This window comes from Rutidosis leptorrhynchoides, chromosome 1 (assembly GCF_046630445.1).
Source record: "Rutidosis leptorrhynchoides isolate AG116_Rl617_1_P2 chromosome 1, CSIRO_AGI_Rlap_v1, whole genome shotgun sequence".
In the NCBI taxonomy this organism is placed as follows: domain Eukaryota; kingdom Viridiplantae; phylum Streptophyta; class Magnoliopsida; order Asterales; family Asteraceae; genus Rutidosis; species Rutidosis leptorrhynchoides.
Genome location: NC_092333.1, coordinates 186647254 through 186669559, shown reverse-complemented (window position 1 = coordinate 186669559; position 22306 = coordinate 186647254). Strand labels below are relative to the sequence as shown.

General features: G+C 35.0%; 3 protein-coding genes across 3 annotated transcripts; 1 reads left to right on the top strand and 2 right to left on the bottom strand.

The window, feature by feature from the left end:
• Positions 1–7556: 7556 nt before the first annotated feature.
• LOC139892911 (uncharacterized) lies at positions 7557–8816 on the bottom strand. The gene has a single exon (XM_071876041.1). The coding sequence runs from the start codon at positions 8814–8816 to the stop codon at positions 7557–7559; it is 1260 nt and encodes a 419-aa protein (XP_071732142.1).
• A 351-nt stretch (positions 8817–9167) lies between these two features.
• Positions 9168–12136, top strand: LOC139867540 (putative pentatricopeptide repeat-containing protein At3g11460, mitochondrial). Its single transcript, XM_071855909.1, has one exon. The coding sequence runs from the start codon at positions 9208–9210 to the stop codon at positions 12022–12024; it is 2817 nt and encodes a 938-aa protein (XP_071712010.1). The 5' UTR covers positions 9168–9207; the 3' UTR covers positions 12025–12136.
• A 1248-nt stretch (positions 12137–13384) lies between these two features.
• LOC139867530 (chaperonin-like RbcX protein 2, chloroplastic) lies at positions 13385–15386 on the bottom strand. The gene is made up of 5 exons (XM_071855897.1): positions 14860–15386; positions 14074–14165; positions 13910–13967; positions 13755–13820; positions 13385–13660 (listed from the first exon to the last, which is right to left on the bottom strand). The coding sequence occupies exons 1-5, from the start codon at positions 15139–15141 to the stop codon at positions 13535–13537; spliced, it is 624 nt and encodes a 207-aa protein (XP_071711998.1). The 5' UTR covers positions 15142–15386; the 3' UTR covers positions 13385–13534.
• Between the last annotated feature and the right edge of the window lie 6920 nt (positions 15387–22306).

Genomic DNA, 22306 nt, shown 5'->3' with positions numbered 1-22306 from the left:
CTTCGATCAGAAACAGCTGAACATGAGGCAACGTAGGTGGGTCGAGCTGATAAACGACTATGATTGTGAGTTCGCTATCATCCTGGGAAAGCGAATGTAGTGGCCGACGCTCTAAGCAGAAAGGAACGGGAACCAATTCGAGTACGAGCAATGAACATAAAAATTCGCATGAATCTCAACTCACAAATCAAAGAGGCTCAACGAGAAGCTCTTACTAAAGAAAACATAGGAAATGAAATAATGAAGAAGTATGGGAAACAACTCGTTATACAGGAAGACGGAATTAAATATTTTTCAAACCGTATTTGGGTACCAAAGTTGGGTGGATTAAGGAAGTTGATATTGAATGAGGCACATAAGACAAGATACTCGATACATCCTGGAGTTGGAAAGATGTTTCAAGATCTTAAGACGCATTATTGGTGGCCTAATTTGAAGACAGACGTTGCAACATATGTTGGGGAATGTTTAACTTGTTCCAAAGTCAAAGCAGAACACCAGAAGCCGTCAGGGTTACTTCAACAACCAGAAATCCCAGAATGGAAATGGGACGGTATTACCATGGATTTCATCACAAAGTTACCTAAGACTGCCTGGGGTTATGACACCATTTGGGTAATAGTTGATCGTCTCACCAAATCTGATTTCTTGCCTATAAAGGAAACGGATAGAATGGAGAAACTATTACGATTATACATAAAGGAAATTGTTTCAAGGCATGGAATACCTATTTCCATTATATCCGATCGTGATAGTAGATTTACATCAAAGTTTTGGCAATCACTACAGGAGGCCCTGGGAACTCGTTTGGATATGAGCACCGCATATCATCCACAAACTGACGGGCAGAGTGAAAGAACAATTCAGACTCTTGAAGACATGCTCAGGGCATGTGTGATCGATTTTGGAAACGGATGGGATAAATATCTACCATTAGCTGAATTCTCGTATAATAACAGTTATCATGCGAGCATTAAAGCTGCACCATTCGAAGCACTGTATGGAAGGAAGTGTAGATCCCCTATCTGTTGGAATGAAGTAGGAGATCGACAATTAACTGGTCCCGAGATCATACACGAAACGACTGAGAAGATAGTACAAATCAAGGAGAGATTGAAAACAGCCTGTAGTCGCCAAAAGAGCTACGCCGATGTCCGAAGGAAACCATTAGAGTTTCAGATCGGTGACATGGTTATGTTAAAGGTTTCACCTTGGAAAGGTGTAATACGTTTTGGAAAAAGAGGTAAACTGAACCCGAGGTATGTAGGCCCGTTCAAGATCATCGAACGCATTGGACCGGTAGCTTATCGACTCGAATTACCACAACAACTCGCCAGAGTACATAATACATTTCACGTTTCAAACCTTAAGAAGTGTCTTGCAAAGGAAGACCTCACCATTCCTCTTGAAGAAATCCAAGTCGACGAGAAACTACAATTCATAGAAGAACCAGTCGAAATCATGGACCGTGAAGTTAAACAACTCAAGCAGAGCAACATACCAATCGTTAAGGTTCGTTGGAATGCTCGAAGGGGTCCCGAGTTTACTTGGGAATGAGAGGATCAGATGAAACAAAAGTACCCACATTTATTTCCCGAGAACGCAAAATAGGTACAATTTTAAAATTTCGGGACGAAATTTATTTAACGGGTAGGTACTGTAACGACCCAGAATTTTCCGATCGTTCTATACTTATGAGATTAATATTTACATAAATTAAACCTTACCAACATGATAAGCAATCCAAACTGTTGAGACTTATATTTTTGAAAAGAGTTTTACACAACGTTTGACCGTCCAATTTGACCGATGATATCACGAACTATATAACACACGATAATTATACGATTATATATATGTACATATCTATACATATTTAACATGATTTAAGGATGGTTTAACATTTCATTGTGAACTAACAACAATGAGTTATAAGTATACTTTGAGACCACTAACTTAAGTTTTCAAAACGATAACTATATGTAACGTTCTTTGACATATATTCTTACAATCTATAATGTGTTGTGATTTATGTCACCAATATGATTTAAGTGTAATGGGATTAATTTGTAACCAAAATAATCTTGATAAATATCGAACAAGTTTGGGGAAGTGTGGAGTGCACACTTGTTTGAACTTATCTTGATTATGACGGGGGTTCGGGGGCAGCGCCCCCGATAAGCGGGGTCCAAGGGGTGGCAACCCCTGGCGGGGTCCAAGGGGTAGAGCCCCTGGCTGGTTGGACCCAAAATGTCTTAAAATTTTATTTTTGGCCCGGTTGGACCCAAAATAAAAGCCCGATTTTGAGCTTCTTTTACCGTATCATACCCATCATCCATACGTATTTACTATTGGTAAATACACATCAAATTAATATCCTTATCAGCCTTAGATCTGCTCTAGATAAGAGGGAATCTTATTTGTAAGCTAGCATACATTATTACTCAAAAATTCAACACAATAATTTGTCCTTGTTCCCTCAACAACCAGACTGTCCTATAAGTATCACCATCACCTTGGTTTTTCATTTCATTCTTACAACCATCTTTCTCTAACCAAAAACACACTCTTAGGAACTCTAAGTGTTCTTCACAATCTCAGCAAATACTCATGAAGAACTAGCTTCATGAACAACCTATAATCATCATAAGAAAGTTTGATCAAGATTATTTTCTATCTTTTCCAGTAGCTTTATCCAAGTAACTTGAGGTAGTAACCTTATTCATAATCTTATTCGATTCATATTTATATAGCTATCTTATTTTGTGTTATAAAATTTTTAACAACAAGAACATAGTTTGAATGATTTCAAACCTGTTCGCAAACTAAATAGATCCTTCTAATTTGATTTTTAAAACACTTCAAAACTTGTATTATATCATATTATGACAAAATCGAATTAATCATATCTTGGCTAATTAACATAATATTTAATATATATTTACTTATGATTTGATTTTATATATTCCAGGACCACCCGTAAACAATACGAGAAGATTAATCATAAGACCTCATGATTGTACGCAACACGTCATCTGACAACACGGTACTTTATGTACGCAACACGTCATTTGACAACATGGTACCATGGGTTGAGATTAATTCTGATCAATACGAATATGATGGGGTCTTTATTTATTTTATTGAGCAACTAATTGTGGACCATTAACAACAGACTGCTAACTACGGACTAAGAAAATATTAAAAGTATTATAAGTATATATATATGTAACGATTACTTGAAAAGAAAATATGTTGATATATTATATATATGGTTAGGTTCGTGATATCTATCGGAGACCAAGTCGAGTTAAATACCTTCAAGGAAAAGGTGAGTATATAGTCCCACTTTTAAACTCTAAATATTTCGGGATGAGAATACATGCATTTTATGATTTACGTTATGGACACAAGTGATTAAAAATATATATTCTACGTTGAGTTGTACCACTGGCATACTTCCCTGTAACTTGGTAACTATTATTTACATGAGGTATTGTAAACGCGAATCCTGTTGATAGATCTATCGGGCCTGACAACCCCAACCGGACTGGACGACCAGTATTCAACGGTTGCACAGTACTTCGTTTTGGTAACTACACTTGGTACGGTGTAGTAAGATTTCATAATAAAGGGAATATGCGACGTTGATTAAATGTTAAGTATGGTTATCAAGTGCTCAACAACTTAGAATATTTTTATTAAAACGTTTATATATGAAATCTTGTGGTCTATATTTATAACGCTGTCGGCATTAAACCTATATCTCACCAACTTTATGTTGACGTTTTAAGCATGTTTATTCTCAGGTGATAACTAAAAGCTTCCGCTACAACATGTTGAATTTAAGCAAGATCTTGAGTATGCATATTTGTGTCAAAAATAAAACTGCATATCGGAGGATTTGTAATGTAAAATATGTTGGAGGTCGTATTGTTATTATCACATGTAAAGTTTGTAAGTCTAAGATTATCGCTAAATGATAATCATTATTAAGTTGTTTAAACCTTGTATTTGTAATAAAAGCTATGGTTTGTATTGTAAAAACGAATGCAGTTTTTGAAAAATGTCGCATATAGAGGTCAATACCTCGCGATGAAATCATATGTTATTGTATTCGTCCTTATGGTTAAGGTCGGGTTATGACATCCTAACCTCCCCGAAAATTTAATTGGTTATGTCGGTATCCACTTCAAAACTAAAACCCGCCAATAAACAAAACCGTCATCTCCCAAACCTCAAAACATGCCGACGAGACAACGCGTACCAAAGGTCATCCCATTCGCTTGGGACGTTGGCCCTAGATGGCCGTATATTCTTCTTCTTCTTAAGCATCACGTGTATATAGCTCGGGTCGTTGTGTCGACACTGGACATCTGACCATGGGCCGAAAACTGTCCATCAAAATATTGCTCATTGTCCGAAAACGAACGTCAAGCTTCTAGCTATACTTCGAAGCTTTTCTATAGGATTTTTTATGGCAATCGTAGCATACATATATACAATATCCTGAAAACAAACCAAAATGAGCATTAAACAAATAAAAAAACAAAATAACAGTGAGCAACACGCACCATGCGAGTTGCGTGTTGTATGATTCCAAAGAACTCGCATTACGTGGTCTGTAACGAGGCAAAAATGAGTTTTTCGTGTTTTTGAACAATCTAACAACAAATATAAGTTTAAACGACATCTAAAATAACTAAACAACACCTACAATACATATATATTATACACACACACACAATATAGCCAAAAATCCAAAATACATATATGCACGCCAAGTGTTCGACGAAATGTCTATAACATATAATGAATCAAACAAACTAGAAAATTGGTTTTACCAGTTAGCCATTGTTGAAGATGTGTAATTTTTCAATTGCTTGATCAACAACTTTTATACCTCGAATTTGTTGGATTTTCGCTCAAAAATCGTGTATGGTGTGTGCATAGGTTTTAATATGGTGCATGCGTGCGTGTTAATGGTTGTAGTTTGAAGTCATGAAGTGATTATGAGATCATGTAAGGATAAAACAAACAAAACGGGTAACCGTCAAACTTTTCGAAAATCACACATTTAGTGGGTGTTTGTTAAGTTGTAATTGTGTGTGCGTAACCGTTCAAAATAGATCTCGGGTGCCTTTTAAATCGAGCAACATGAATGGTACGTGTTGTTGGAAGTTGGTGCGTGATGAGAGTTTACTAATTATTATTATTGTTATTATGTTATTTTTTTTTCCGGCAAACAAACTAATATATTATTTCTTGGAAAAAAGGACCAGGACATACCCAAAGCCCAAATACAAGAGGCAAAAGCCCAAAAACAACAGAAAACCAAAACGAAAAACAACACAATTATTCAAGCCTATAACCCTGCTCTGTATAGACTAAGTTCCACAATTGAGCCACTTTTAAAACTGCAACTGACTTCCTTATCTTCAGTGTAACCAGCTTGAATCTAACATGATCAAAGATAGCATCATACAAATCACTAGCAGCTTTCTTCTTAAGCTTAAAAATCCTGCCATTTCTTTCATTCCATATATAGTACACACATGCAGCAAATACAACTCGATTTACAACATTCCAAATATTATTAGAGAATGGATATCTTGCCAAAGCATTAACAATTCCATCAAAATGATTTGGCAGGCCTCTAAACAGGATTTTGGCCTTAAATTTCTTCCAGATACCATCACTATAATCACATTTGAAGAACAAGTGATTGATAGAATCATGAACCTTACCACAAAAGCAACAAGTCAGAACCTGATTTGGCAACCATTTATAGATCCTATCTTGAGTGTGTAACCTGTTTAAAACAGCAAGCCATAGGATAAATGCATGCTTAGGATTAAAACCCTTAAACCAAATAACATGGCTCCAGGAAACTTTACTTTTATTAACCCTCAAATCACTCCAAACCTGGGAGGTAGAATACACCACTTTCCTACCATCATTAGTAATCCAAGAGTAACTGCCATTCTCTTCAAAAGTGTGAGGATGGATTTTATCCCTTAATTCCAACAGACACTTCCACCCCCAACTATCATTATAATTCAATTTGATATCCCAAATACTAGCACCTTTTAATTTAATCAAATTGACCCACTTGCTCCACAGTGATTCCTTTTGGGTAAAACATCTCCACAAATTCTTTATCATTAAAATATCATTCCATTCCCTCAAAGGTTTGATCCCCAAACCACCTTGATCCTTTGGAAAACAAATATCTTTCCAATCTACTTTGGCTTTGCCATTTGACTTATCTGTTTGACTCCATAAAAAACCCTTTAAGATTTTATCTATCTCATCAATTACACCACATGGAAGCTTATAAACAGAAGCCCAATATAAGTGCAAAGCAGAAAGTACAGAAGTGATTAATTGCAGTCTACCTGCATATGAGAGCTTTTTATTTCTCCAATTGTTAACCTTGTTCCTGACCTTGTCAATTAGACTCTTGCAGTCATTGAAACTAATCTTCTTTGCCAACAAAGGAACACCCAAATATTTTAAAGGAAAGCTACCTATAGGAAAGGGTAAAACCTGAAGAATTTTGCATTGATCTTCAATAGAAACACTGCCAAAAAACACAATACTCTTGTTTAGGTTAGGAAGAAGGCCAGAAACCATTGCAAAAGCATCTAACCCTTTCTTAGTCACACCTATAGATTTTTCATCACCATGACTGAACACTAATAAATCATCTGCAAAACAAATATGGAATAGCTTCATAGGTTTGCACTTATAGTGATATTTGAACTCAGGATCTTTTTGAATGTTGTGCTTCAATATGAGAGAAAACACTTCCATAACCAAAGTGAAAAGGTATGGAAATATTGGATCTCCTTGCCTTAAACCTCTACCACCTTTAAAGTACCCCTTAATTTCACCATTGATGCAGATTGAAAAGTAAGTATTAGTGACACAAGCCATAATCCACATAATCATCTTGTCATGGAAACCAAAGCAATGCAGGATCTCTTCTAGGAACTTCCAATTGACAGTATCATATGCTTTTTGGATATCAATTTTCATAGTGCACTTCTTTGCTCCTTTAACCCTATTATAACCTTTTAAAACTTCTTGAGCCACCAAAATGTTATCATGAATGGATCTACCAGGGATGAACGCACTCTGACTACAATCAACAATCTTGCTTAAGCCACTTTTGATTCTGTTGGTCAACATCTTGCTGATGCACTTGTAAATTACATTGCAACAAGCTATTGGTCTATATTCAGAGACCTTCTGAGGAGAATCAACTTTAGGAATCAAAGCAATAAAAGTAGCATTGACTTCTCCCAACAATTTACCATTATGAAAGAACTCCTTTATAGCAGAACATATGTCATCACCTATGATTCCCCATGCTTTTTTGAAGAATAAAGATGTATATCCATCTGGCCCTGAAGCCTCGTTGTCATCAATATCAAACATGGCTGCTTTAATTTCATCACTAGTAACAGGATCAATCATTTTAACAGCATCCTCCCTTGACAGCTTAGTTTTAAAAATGTCACCTAGAGTAGTAACACTGTTGCATGTAATATCTACCCCAAGAAAATTTTTAAAATGATCAACAAACTGATCAGCAACATGATCACATCAGCAACATGATCACCTTCATATCTAACACCATGGTCATCACAGATACTAACAATTCTACACCTCATCTTTCTACTTTTCAGAATGCTATGGAAGAATTTAGTATTTTTGTCTCCCTCAGTTAACCATTGAATCTTAGCTTTTTGTTGTAATAGAATTACTTCATCCTTTTTTGCTAACTCATAGTCAATAGATGCCTGTGTAGCTAGCTTCTTGATTAGAGGATCATGAGGATGTTGATCTACTGCAGCTTGACAGCTGCTCAGATTCTTCCTCATCATGTCAACCTTTTTGAACACATTGCCATTCTCCCAATTAAGCTTATTAAGATCCTTTTTAAGATGCTTTAACTTTGAGACAACTTGGAACATTTTATAGCCCTCAACTTGCAACTTCCAGCCATTCTCAACAACACTTAAAAAATTATCTTTATGAGCAATATGATTCATAAACCTAAAAGCCCTTTTCTTTTTCACTAAACCATTTGGAATATGAAGGACAGCAGGACTGTGGTCTGACACCAAATAAGGAAGGAAATTACCATAAGCTAGAGGGTAAGTAGCTTCAAACTCTTCATTGCACATGATCCTATCTAGCTTCTTTAAAGTACCACATAAAGGATTCTTAAGGGATTTAGTCCAAGTAAAATGGAATCCACTACTCCTTATATCCTCAACCTCAATATCATTAATACAGTTACAGAATTCCTTCATATCTTCAGTCAAATGAGAACCACCTGCACTGTGCTCGCTGATATTTCTAGTGGTGTTAAAGTCCCCCATTAATATCCATGGATAACCATTAACAACAGAGGCATGAGCTTTTAAATCTTTCCACAATGCTTGTCTGATTTTACCATTATTACCAGCATAGACCAAACTACAAAAATATTTTGTCTTTTTATCCAAGGTTTCAACTAAACACAATATAGTCTGCCTTGCCATATGTAAAATCATGACATTAACAAGGCTACTATTCCATCCCACAGTAATTCTACAACTATTAGTACTTAAACTACTATTAGTCTGCCATAACCAATTGCCATAAATCTTTGAACATACAGCATCAATATTGGAGGGCTTAAGATGTGTTTCTATTATTGAACACAAACACACCTTTTCCTCTCTAATAAACTTCATAACCTCATTCTGCTTATCAATGTTACACATACCCCTAATGTTCCAAATGGCTGCTTTAAAATCCATTGGAATCAATACTTTTCATCCAGAATGCCTGGACACATGCCATTCAATTCATTAACCCCTATTGAAGTAGTACCATCCTCAACAGGAGGAATCACATCCTCATCATCCAAACTTGCTCCTTCCTTATCAACAGTTTCCCAATCACTTGGATCACTTTCATTCTCTTGATCAGACAAAACAGCATATTGTTATCGTTAATTATCAATATTAATTATTAATTCTGTAAAGTCACGAGTTTACACTTCTATAAGTAATATAATAATAGACTTTATTAAAAATGGTTTTTAAGCTGTAGTTAACGCGTTTTAAAAGCGGTAGCAGAATTATTTCATACGAACGGCTAATGATGTTAGTAGTCACCCGCCAAATAATAACTACGTACCTTTCAAAAATGGATGTCCCCATATCTGTATCCTCAAACCTTCAAAACCGTCATTCAATCCCAACACAAACACATGAATCAAAACACTGGAATTCAATAATCAAATATCACACTAAGCTAAAAGATGACCGTGCAATACTTGACACGTATACTCGTATGGAATCATTGGGTATTTTGCCGGATACCGCTACTTTGCCGCTAGTACTAAAGGCGTGTGCCCGACTACAAGCCATCGAGAAAGGTAAAAAACTACACGATGACGTTGTTTCGAATACGGGAATGGTTCACGATGTTCGTGTTGGAACAGCGCTCGTCGATTTTTACTCGAAATGCGGGTTGTTGGAGAATGCACTCAACGTGTTCGATAAAATGCCTGAGAGAGATGTTGTGTCATGGAATGCTATGATTTCTGGGTGTGTTGGTTGCTGTGAGTATCAGCTAGCTTTGGATTTGTTTTCTTATATGCAAAACTGGAATTTGAAAGCGAATGCGGTAACTGTTGTTGAGATGCTTAAAGTGTGTGCTGAGCTTTTGGATTTGAGGTTAGGGAAGGTGATACATGGGTATTGTTTGCGACATGGTTTGTTTAATTCGAACGATTATGTTGATTCGTCTTTAATCGGATTTTATTTGAAATTTGATCTGTCGACTGCGTATCTTGTTTTTGAAACACTGACTTCAAGAAATACGATAATTTGGAATACTATGATAACTGGATTTGTTAATAATAAGGATTACATGAAAGCATTAAAGATTTTTGTTTCGATGGTGGATAATGGGATTCAATGCGACTCTGTAACAATGTTAGTTGTCATACAAGCGTGTGCTGAATTTGGAAGCCTCGAACTCGGAATGCAAGTTCATCAACTGGTTATCAAATTGGGTTATAGCAATATGCATACAACGAATGCGCTATTAAATATGTACACCAAATTTGCAGATTTAAGATCGTGTTATGAGCTATTTAACTCGATACCATCAAGAGATGCTGCTTTATGGAATTCTATTTTATCTTGTTCTATTGAAAGCGGTTTCGTAGATGACTCGTTATACCTATTAACCGAGATGCAGTTGGATGGTGTTCAAATAAACGAACGTACGGTAGTCATCTTGCTAGGCTTATGTGTTCAAATTTCTGATGGTTTGGTAAATGGTAAAAGCTTACATGCTTATGCTTTTAAGATTGGTGAGGAAAGAAACTCACATATTGAAAATTGTTTGGTCAATATGTACTCCATGTTTAACCATATTGAAGATGCCACAAGGATTTTCATTAAAATAAAAGAGGTGAACGTAATTTCGTACAATGTTTTCGTCTCTGGTTTGGTCTACAATAAACTGAACGTTCAAGCTTGTGAGATTTTCGTTCAAATGCTGGATTTGGAGATGAAACCGAATTCTCAAACCATAACATTGATTATCTCTGCCATTGATAGCAGAGAACTTTTAAACATTGGTAGATCCATCCATGGTTACGTGACAAAATGTGGGGTCCATGTTGATGCGTCGTTAAACAGTGCATTGACTGAAATGTATATGGATTGTGATGATGAAGAAAGTGGTATGACATTGTTTGAGAATTATCCTGATAAGGATTTGATCTCATGGAACTCGTTAATGTCCTGTTATATTAAGAACAATCAAGAATACAAAGCTTTGATCTTTTTCCATTACATGATTTCATGGATGAAACCTAATTTTGTCACTATCATAAACGTTTTATCGTTATATAGTCATCTATCGAATCTTCCTCAAGGTCGATGTATACATGCTTACACGTTAAGAAGGTTTACGTCGTTGGATCGTGATTTATCTCTTGCAAATGCCTTTATTACTATGTATGCAAGATGTGGTAGTTTGGAATATGGCGAAAAAGTCTTTAATAATTTACGAGAAAAAGATATTGTTTCTTGGAACGCGATGATTGCTGGTTACGGAGTGCATGGACGTGGAGACATTGCGATGTTGACTTTCGAGAAAATGGTCAACAAAGGGATCAAACCAAATAGAGTATCATTTGTGTCTGCTTTATCTGCTTGTAGCCATTCGGGTATGATTGATAAAGGGGTACACCTATTTCATTCAATGGTTCAAGATTTTTTTATAACTCCAGAACTTGTACATTACGCTTGTTTGGTTGATCTTCTTGCTCGTGCGGGGTTTTTAAATGAGGCCAAAAGTGTTATAGACACAATGCCTATGGCACCAGATGCGTCCATTTGGCGAGCTTTGATTGGTGCTTGTCGAATATATAATGATACCGCTATGGCTAAAAGTAGTTTTGAAAAACTCATTGAATTAGAACCAACAAATGCTGGGAATTATGTATTATTATCGAATATTTATGCGGCTGCTGGTATTTGGTCCGAGGTAAAAGACTTGAGATTGATTATTGAAAAAAGGAATTTGAAGAAACCCGCTGGCAGAAGTTGGATTGTAGTCAAAAGCAGACTTCATATATTTGCAGCAGGAGACAAATCACACACACAGTCTGAAAAGATTTATAATAAGTTGACTTTATTGTTGACTTTGGTCAAAGAAATGGGGTATGTTCCTGATTTGAGTTGGGTTCTTCATGATGAAGATGACGAGAGAAAAAAGGCGAGGCTTTCAAGTCACAGTGAGAAACTAGCTATTGCGTTTGGATTGATTAGTACGAGTGGTTTCTCGCCAATCTTGATTACGAAGAATTTAAGGATTTGTGGTGATTGTCATGAATTTAGTAAATATGTTTCGAAGTGTTCAAAGAGGACGATAATTATTCGAGATGCTAGTCGCTTTCACCATTTTGTAGATGGATCATGTTCTTGCAAAGACTACTGGTGAGATATGTATCAGGTTATTAACCAAAACCAACTGTTAATTAATATACTTACATACATACATGTATATTTGTTGTTAATTGACCATGCTTTATTCATCCAAAATAGCATTATATGCAGAGGCGAAGCCAGGATTTGAGCTTAAAGGGGGCTTGGCATTATATAGTTTATTGGAAGAAAAAAAAGCACTCTAATTGGGCTTTGTGACTTCGACTCAATTTCTTGCCAAAATATAGTTTCTAAATCTTCCTAAAGCTTTCCTCTACATTAGGGTCCTTACTAGATAAAACTTTTGACCCAACTATGAGATTAAAATTCAAACTTATTTACATCTATTAATGCTATACTTGTTCATTTTATACGATTATGTAATCAAAAAAATCGAGATACATAAATAGTTTTTTTATATACTTATAACTGATATTATATAAATAAGTTTTAACTTCACATAAAATTCCATGAATTTCATATTTTGTTTTAAAAGTATCGTTCAATCTTTCAAACTAATTTCTATCATCTAAATAATCAATTTACGAAAAAGAAAAAATGTGGCATTCACGTGTATACTAGAAAATCACATGATTTAAGATTGGAAATTTAAATGGCTTATTAATAAAGTCAGGGACTAAAATGAATTATAAAATGTTAATTGAAGGGCTTTATTGAAACATTGAAAAATAACTCATCTTCCTCACTAAACCTTCAGGAAACGCACCTCTAATTTAGAAATCGAGTACCACAATTTAAAATTTTTACAATTAAAACACAGTACAATACTTAATAAATTACCAACAGTTAGGGGAGGCAAAGCACCCACACGCCCCCCTACTGTCTCCGCCTCTGATTATATGTATAGTTGTTACCAAATATTAAGGGTGTCTTTGATAAAATTGAATGATGAAATGAATGATTTATAATCTGAATGATTTAATGTTCTAAATGATAATAAGTTATTTAATTGTAATTTTAAATGAACAATATGAATAGGGTAAATTTACCTTATTAACGCTTTGCATGAATAAAAAGTTCAATATAATTGTTTGATAAGTGTTCTGGATATGATTTAAGTAGAATATTACATAAAATTTAGGTTCTTAATAGTTAAAGCATCATATGTTATTAAGAGGTTAGAAACAAACACGCTTAATGCTGAATGATTCCGCATTCAGCTATAACGTTCAATTAAGATGTAAACAAACACAATCTTACTATTTATTTTAGATATGAATTATACTAAAGTTCAGGGTGTTACAATTCTTTGTTGCTTAAGAATTTTCCCTCCTCTCTTTCTAACACTATTGGGACTTTTGAGTTGCAGATTTTGTAGTTTACATGAATATCATATTTGAGATGACATAAAGAAGTAACATCAAAATCATAAAACCAATCTAATAACGATTATATGTACAATGTCATATACATATTTTGAGATTTTCCTATAGTTGTTCCTTGGAAACAGAATGATCTACCTAGACAAAGACTGAAATAACATTTGTAAAACATTAATTAAATCCTTAGCCAAAATTATCCCAATTTGCAGCATCATCAGATGGCCATATCACTGTCTCCATCAACCGCTCACGCATCAATTCCAAGTTTTGATCTGATAAATTTTTGTACATTTCCGCATGATCCACTTTCTAATGCACAAAAACACCAACAATAATTGTCTATTGAATTCAAAAGGTGTATAACATTAGTGCTTAAATGATAATATTAGTTACTCTTTTATACCTTAATCCATTTTCCATATAGGTGAAGCCGCGTCACCATTACTCGCTCTGCGAGCTCGTGTTTCTCCTGTTGCAACAAATTATGTTATGTGATTAATATAAATAAATTTTTTCATAAATCTTGAAAGTTTCACGATAACATGTATCTCTATATACCTTTTGGAGGACACGAAGAAAGCGTTTCCCATCATTAGGTTTGTTTACCACCACAAAACTGTTGATTGTGTCGAAAAAATGATAAGAAAAAATGGTGAATTAGGTTCTAATAACTGTAAATCAACTATGAGAAATGATTGAAATATGGAAGTAGGCGTGCATACTCATAGAACCAACGATATTCAGTTGGGTTCATCTCGTAAAGTTGGTTCATAACAGTCCTCACTGCTTTGTATGTGAACAGATTAAAAAGTTGCTGCAATAACAAAAGCATTTGGTTATATAAAAAGATTAATATGTATATGCTACTTGAAGCTTTTATTAACTGATGATTACTCTTGTACATTTATATGAGTTATAATAGCTTGTTGATAACAAGTTTACTACCAGCTGCATCAAATATGTATTTACTTATTCAATCCTGCATAAAATCTTACTTCCCCTGAATAAAATTGCACTCCTTTTTCACAAATGAAAATGTTCTCTTGGGTCATTTAAGCTGATAATTTCGTAAAATATCAAAACTTATCGAAAACTGGAATTCTTGGTTTTATGGTTACAACTTCAAACAACAGTACAACATCAAAGACTACATTATTTAAGGACTATCATAACCGAATATCTGATTTTGAATAATTCGTTGATATAGTTACTTGCATAACACACATTCGTATACCCCTAAGTAACGGAGTCAGTGTTTCTTGGCTTAGAATATGTTAATAGCATCTTTAAAGGTTCAATCATTGAACATCCATCAATCAAGTTAAAAGCATAAACACCTAATAGATTGAATTTTATTTTGTATTCTTTATGAAAACATAGATCCTTTCTATAGACTCCAAATTTGAACATATATAGTCAACTAAATTGAACTATTGAAAGTAGAACATAAAAGTTTTACTACTTAGCTACAGTAATGTAAAAAGTGATGAGATTTAGCAAGTTCTTACTGCTTGAACATCGCGAAAACTGTCTTCATATTGTCCGCCAAGTTCGTTAACAACCACAAGACCTTTAGCTTTCTTCTGCTTATTAAAAGAAGGTGTTTTTGCATTGAAATTTGAGTGAACAAAAGAACTTTTTAACTCTAAACCAGGACGAAACAATTGACTTTTACCCCCTGATTTATGCTCACTGTTTTTGTGATTCATATGAGTTTTTGATGTCAATGAATCCAAACACAAACATGGTGAAGTATGTGAATCCACCACCAAAGATATACCCCCTACCATCCTTCAATCAACAACAAAACAAAAAAGAAGCTTTCTTTTATTATATAAAGTGGTAATTTTTTACCAAGATCTTCAAAAACTAGAATCTATATGAAGAAACAAGAGATACCCAGATGAAAATTACTAGAAAGATTTTGTGGGTATCTATAAAGTTTGGAGCTTGATGACTAAAAACCAAAATTCATGAATCTGGATGAAGAAATGGGTGGGTAGAATTAGAAAGCTTTGAACAAGTACAAATGAAAACAAGTAGTTTTTGAATAGTACTTGTGGGGAACTAAAAGCAATGACCAGAAATAAATATGAGGTCCTAAATATTCCAACCAATAGAATTCTTTTTTTGGAATGCATAAAATAAAATCAATAAATCAAAAGGAGGAATTTTTTGTTCTACTATTAAAACGTGTATGGCCAGTATGTGGTTTAACAAGTGTTGGTTGAATTACATATGTATGAAATGAGTTTTAGTTTCTAGATTTGCAATTAAAGCATGTTACTTGTGGGAAAGGTTACCAAACTTCGTTTTTGTTTAAGTAGTTCCACCTTCAATTTTGCTTTTTCCGGAAGTTAACCATGTTCAATAAGGTTACTTAATCCTACTTTTCAACCTAACTCTCGTTTATCATATGTTAATAGGTTCAGTTTGTCTTTTGTATGCATCAAGTTATTTCAATTATAAGTCATTTTCTAAGTATCAATCAATTGTTTAGTTCTTATTAATGTTTAAGCTGTTCTCTTTTCTGTGGTTACATGTATAGATGGGCAAAAAAACCGGATCCAGATCTGATCCGGTGACCCGATCCGGAACCGGACAGCAGCAAAACCGGACACAGCAAAAACCGGATCCGGATCCGAGATCCGATCCGGTACGACCCGGATCCAGATTTTCAAAAAAACCGGATTTTTTCCGGATAAAAATCGGATTTTATCCGATCCGGATCCGATCCCGTTTTTCAAAAACTAGCCGTTTTTTTTTTTTTTTTTTTTTTGCAGTTTCAGCCTTTTTTTGAGTTTTTTTTACCATTTTAACCCCACAAAGTCCATTATAAATACATGGTAATGCTTTGGTTGAAAATGCACCAACAAACATTCTCATATTTATTTCTAAATCACTAAATATTCTCTAATCTCTAGTCTACTTATCCCATAATGGATAATTCACAAGCTTCCGTTTCCGGCTCCGCTTCCGTTGGAACATCTTCACAAGGCTACACTACGGCCGATATTGATTACAAAAAAGAAACAAAGCGAAAAGGGGACGTTTGGTCCAAATTCGAGTTGTGTGTAATGAAGGATGGTGCGGAAAAAGCTCGTTGTACACAATGTATGAAGTTCATGGGTGTTTCGGGTAATACAACGTTAAGAAAACATCTTGACAAAAGTTGTAGTGCAAGGCAAGACCCGAGACAACAAACAATGCGGGCCGATGGTTCGATTTTTGAATACGATGCCGAAGCTCTTCGGCAAGATTTGTCAAGGTTTGTCATTCAACAAGCGCTTCCTTTCAACCACTTCGACAATCCAAGGCTTACAGAGCTAATTCGGAATCGACTACAACCGCGATACAGCAATGTAAGTCGTTCTACCTTAAGACGTGACGCCTTTAAATTATGGAAAAAAGCTAAAACTGAAATAATTGAAGGTTTTCGAACATATAAACATAGGGTTTCTATAACTTGTGATGTTTGGAGCGCACCACATGAAACGGCAAATTCTTATTTAGCCGTTACCGCTCATTGGTTTAATCCCGATTCGTGGCTTTTAATGAAACGTGTTATCGATTTTAAAATATTTGGTTATCCACATAACGGTAATAATATAAAAAAAGCGTTACAAGACACTTTAGAAGAATATAATTTAATCGATAAAGTTTTTACAATTTCGCTAGATAATGCATCTAATAATGATGCGGCCATGAGTGAGTTAAAAATTGCACTTAGACCGATTTTAAATGGTGCATTTATTCATACACGTTGTGTTGCTCATATTATAAACTTGGGAGTTCAAGATTGTTTAACTTTTTGTTCTTCATTAAAAGAAAAATTTAGAAGATTATTAGTAACGATTTATCGTACGAGCAACGCACGACATCATAACTATAAGGCTTTTGTTAAAGATTGTCATGGCACTTGGTTAGGTCCTTATTTTGATAATAATACAAGATGGAATTCTACTTGTTTAATGTTCGAAAATATTTTACGTCAAAAAGAAACATTAATCGCTTTTAATAGAAAACTACTTAGAAAGGGATTTTCTGAACCAATTAGTGACGACGAATGGGATGACTTGGAATCATTAACAAGTTTTTTACAAGTTTTTAAAGAGGCATCAACAATGTTATCGGGTGTTTATTACCCAACTAGCGTACTAGTTTTAGAACAATTTTATATAATGACGGAAAAAATATGCGAATTTGCGAACTCAAATAATGTTATTTTTAGACAAGCGATTTTTCATATAAGAAAAAAACTAAAAAAAATATTTTGGAGAGATACCGAAGGTATTTTTATGTGCGGCCGCACTTGACCCACGATTAAATTTTAATGGGGTTGAACGATTGATGACAACAATATATACCAACTTTGATTGTGTGCATGGTGTTTTTGATGCCGAACCCAACTACCTTTTGAACCAAGTACACGCTTTTAATGATGTTTTTGAGAATATGTTTGGTATTTATGCAACAAAATATGGTCGACAATCAAACCCAATTGTTGACCAACCCGGATCATCTTCTCGAAGGAGCCGAGACCTCAAAATAAGTCTTTTTAACTTGGTACGTGAAGACGCTTCCAAACGCGCACGAACATCGGCACCCACAAGCGAGTTGGGAAATTATAAGATGGCAAACTTTGCACTAAACATGAGTGAAGAACAATTTAACAACCTTGACATTTTAAAATGGTGGGAAACAAAACAAGACACATATCCAATATTAAGCATTATGGCTCGTGACTTATTTACCGTTCAAGCTTCAACCGTATTTTCCGAATCGGCCTTTTCTTTGAGTGGTCGAATTATATCGGAAAGAAGGTCAAGACTTACCCCCCAAGCTGTGAAAGTATGTGTATGTTTGAAAGATTATTTGGATGGGGTAGATAGGATACAAGATCAAACTTCATTAGAAGGTCCGTTATATAACGACATTGAAGAATGTATAGAGTTTGAAGAAAATTTAGCGGGATTATCACCTACAACAACCGAAGAGAATTCCGACAATGAACTAAACGAAGTGGATGAAGGTGACTATGAACCGTTTGATATGGACCAAACCGAAATGAATGTATCGGGTTACCAACAAGCTTACCTTTCTCTAGTTGATGACCCCGCTTTTGAAGACTACGATCGAAGGCACCATCCTCAACGCGCTCAACAAGATAACACATTTGGGTCATTTGATGACTAAATTATAACGGGTGATGGCCATGTCGAAGCTCGATATACTTTAGTCTTAATACATTATTGGGTGATGGCCATGCCGAAGCTCGAAATGTATTAATTATAATTGTATTGTTCGAATAAAAGTGTTTTTATTTTTATTATTGTATCGTTTGAATAAAAGTGTTATTTATATAATTGTATTGTTCGAATATTGTTATTTATATTATCTATTGTGTTAAGCAGTTGAGCATTATAACTTTTCTTTATACCGATTATATTATTGTTGTCAAACGTTAAAAAAAATAGAACCGGTAAAAATATAATTCGCAAAATCGAATCCTAGTCCAAGAAAAATCCGAAAAAATCCGATCGAGATCCGAAAAAGAACCGGTTCCGGAAAAAAATCCGAAAAAAATCCGACGCCGAGAACCGGAACCGGATCCGGAACCGGTTCCGAAAAATCCGGACAAAAAAATCCGGTTTTTTTTTGTCCGAATCCGGTTTTTTATCCGGTTTGTGCATCTATAGTTACATATAACATACACGTGTGACTCTAACATTCCGAGCATGTTTTTATGTTGAAGTGGCTACATAAGAGTTTGAAAACAATTACGAAATAATCCGGTTAGATCATCATCACAAATAACCTTACATAGAAAACCTCTTAATAATAAAAATAATTGGCAGTGAGGACTGAAAGGAATATGAAAAATTAGATAAAATATGGCAAAGGTGTTCAGAAATGTTTAAAATTAATTAATTTAATACATTTTGTGTCACATTACCCCTATATACTAATAGGCACCAAGAATCTTGTAGTTTCAATACAAATGTGTTGTATACTAATAGGCACCAAGAATCTTAGTTTCAATACAAATGTGTTGTATACTAATAGGCACCAAGAATCTTAGTTTCAATACAAATGTGTTGTAGTTTTTAATTTGCGTTCACACTACAATCGCCCCCTCACATTTGCCTCAATTTACACAACGCCCCCTCAACTTTACCTCTTTCCAGGGGTAATAAATGTAAATATACAATTTTATTAAAATAAATAAAAAAACTACTTCCACCCGAATTTTAAACGGGTCCTATCTTTTCGCTCGGCGCGAGTTAAATTTTTCCGAGCCCACCGTTCAACTCAAAAAAATCTCACGAACACAACGGGACTAAGTATGCGCGAAACAGACACTTCAAAAAAAAAAATGCTCATTACCTCGGACTATATTCAATACATATACACACCTACAATACGCTCCGTTAACTATGAATACGCAACTCAAAGGCCCCGCAGCATCGCGCGGGCTCATTTTTCTAGTTTATCACTAAAATAACTGCATACGGGTAAACGTTAAATAGAATTCCTGTATAATGTAGGTGATTAAACATAAATTGAATATGTTGGGTTCGGTCTACACTTGATAACCACTTGATAACCAAAGAGGGGGAAGAGTTATTTGAGCTTAACTCTCCGGTCGATTTACCCTGAATAACCTCATTGTGAGATGAAGATCTCAACAGGGGTGGTTAAACGTCGACCCACCATCGTTAGGATAGCGGGTATCTGTTGGTGCATGTAATCCCCAGCCGTATCGTTTATCGTTTTAATACATTTGGTTATGTAATAACGTATCTTGGTGACTATTGATTATGTATGTGTTTGTGTGTGCTTATTTAATTAGACAATAAATATGTTAAACTGCATACACAGTCTGTAACGTCCTCCAGATAGGGTCTGGAAGAAACGTCACTAATATCAAATAAACCAACATATTATAATATACGAGAACAATACTACATGATAAAATCAAACTTTATTGAGAGTACGCAGCGGAAAATGAAATGTCGTTACAAGAATTGAAATTACAATAAAGTAAATGTTTCAAATGCAAGAATAGTAAATGTGATATCCCTTGTTCCTAAGTCCAAATAGCATCACATAAGCAGTAAGTAAGTAAGCTTGAATCAATCAGCACCTGAGACAAACATGCTAAAGTGTCAACCAAAAAGGTTGAGTGAAATCATAGGTTTAACAAAAGTAGTTATCGTTGTTTTTAGACCACAAGATTTAGTTTATAAAGTTGATCTCCCGCAGGATCAAAAAGTTATGCCAAGGCGTGATATTTAGACTAAATGTTCAAGTTTGCCCCAATGACAAGTTGTGTCTGTCCTTGTCGGTTTAATTTCATTATTAAGTAATACAAAGACTTAGTCAAATGTATCGGGGACGTTACTCCCTGTAACATCCCGCATTTTTCCGTTAAATTATTTTAACGCCCGTCTTTTTATTGTAATATTATCCTCAGTATCTCGATTCATAGCCTCCATTAGCTAACCTTCTTAAAATATTTTCGTTATTGAATTTTAACATCTCTCGTACTCTCGTGTAATTCAAAATAATTCGTTTGGTTAATTCACGCACCCGCACCCGAACTAGAGGGACTAAACTTGCAAAGAGGCCAAAGATTTGACTTGGTCAACTAGTCAAACCTTCAACCTCCTCCTCTCATTTTCTCTCTTTCTCCCTTTTCATACTTCCATTTTCCTCTCAAGAACTCAACCAAGATTCATCATCTAATTCCGGATTTGGAGGCTAACATCAAAACAAATTACATATTTGGAATCCTCTCTTCATCCTCTTCGACTTGATACCAATTTCATCTCATTTGGGTAACTTTCTAAAATTACTAGATTTTGTGTTCTTGATGTTTTTGAATTATAAAAGTGTTAGTTAGTGTCTATGGCTCGTGTATAACATGAATATATGTTTTGTTTGTTCGATTTGTTGATTTGAGTAACTAGTTTGAACACTTGAAAATGGGTTTGCTTAATCTTTGATTTTGGAAGATTAAATGTTGTTAAATTGTTAAAGTTCATGTTTTAATTGTGTTACTAGCATCATTAGCTTCAATTTGATGTGGAGGATGATTAAGAAAACTTCAAAAACATGATTATTGATTTTGAGATGTTTGACTAGGGTTTGATAGTTCTTGACATGAATTTTTGGATGCTTGAATGTCATGGAATGTTAATTGTTAGTGTTTAGTAGTAATGTATGCTCCATTACCTTCAAAATGGCATATCATATGTGTGAATTGGTTTCCCGAAACTCAAATTGCATTTGATGAACTTGAAACCTTGAAATGAACGTTTAATGATCACTTGATGAGTTTTCGGCTATTGTAAATGATGTTGTCGTTTGATGATAAGTGCTTAGTTGTGTTCCTTGTCAAAAGAGCTTTCCAACGGTATAAGATACGTCTTCTAGTTGTTTACGGTTTGCGTTTTGTGGTTGTTTGAAGTTTTGACCAAGACTTGAACCTTGAAACTGACCAGGTGCCAGACCACGTGTTAGGTCGCGGCGCGACACCCCTGGCCGCGGCGCGGCATAGGCCGTGTCCAGCTTCTGTCCCACTTGTCCATTTTACCAAAAATGTTTGGGATGTTCTAGACCTCCAATTCACTTGCAACTTGTTTTAACATGCTTATATATGAATAACTAGCATAGAAAATTTGTTCGAGACCCGACCCGAACATGTTGACTTTTTCGTTGACTTTGACCCGACCAAGTTTGACTTTTTGTCAAACTTAACCAAATACTTATGCAACCTTTCTAACATGATTATTTACTAGTATCTTGCATGAAACTTGACAATTTGATTCACATGCTAATATAATCGAGTCGTAACGAGCCATAGGACTAATTGAACATCTTTGACCGTTTGTGTTTACCGTTATTGATATAACCTATATGTTTAGGTCAAGACTAGCTTGGCTTTACACG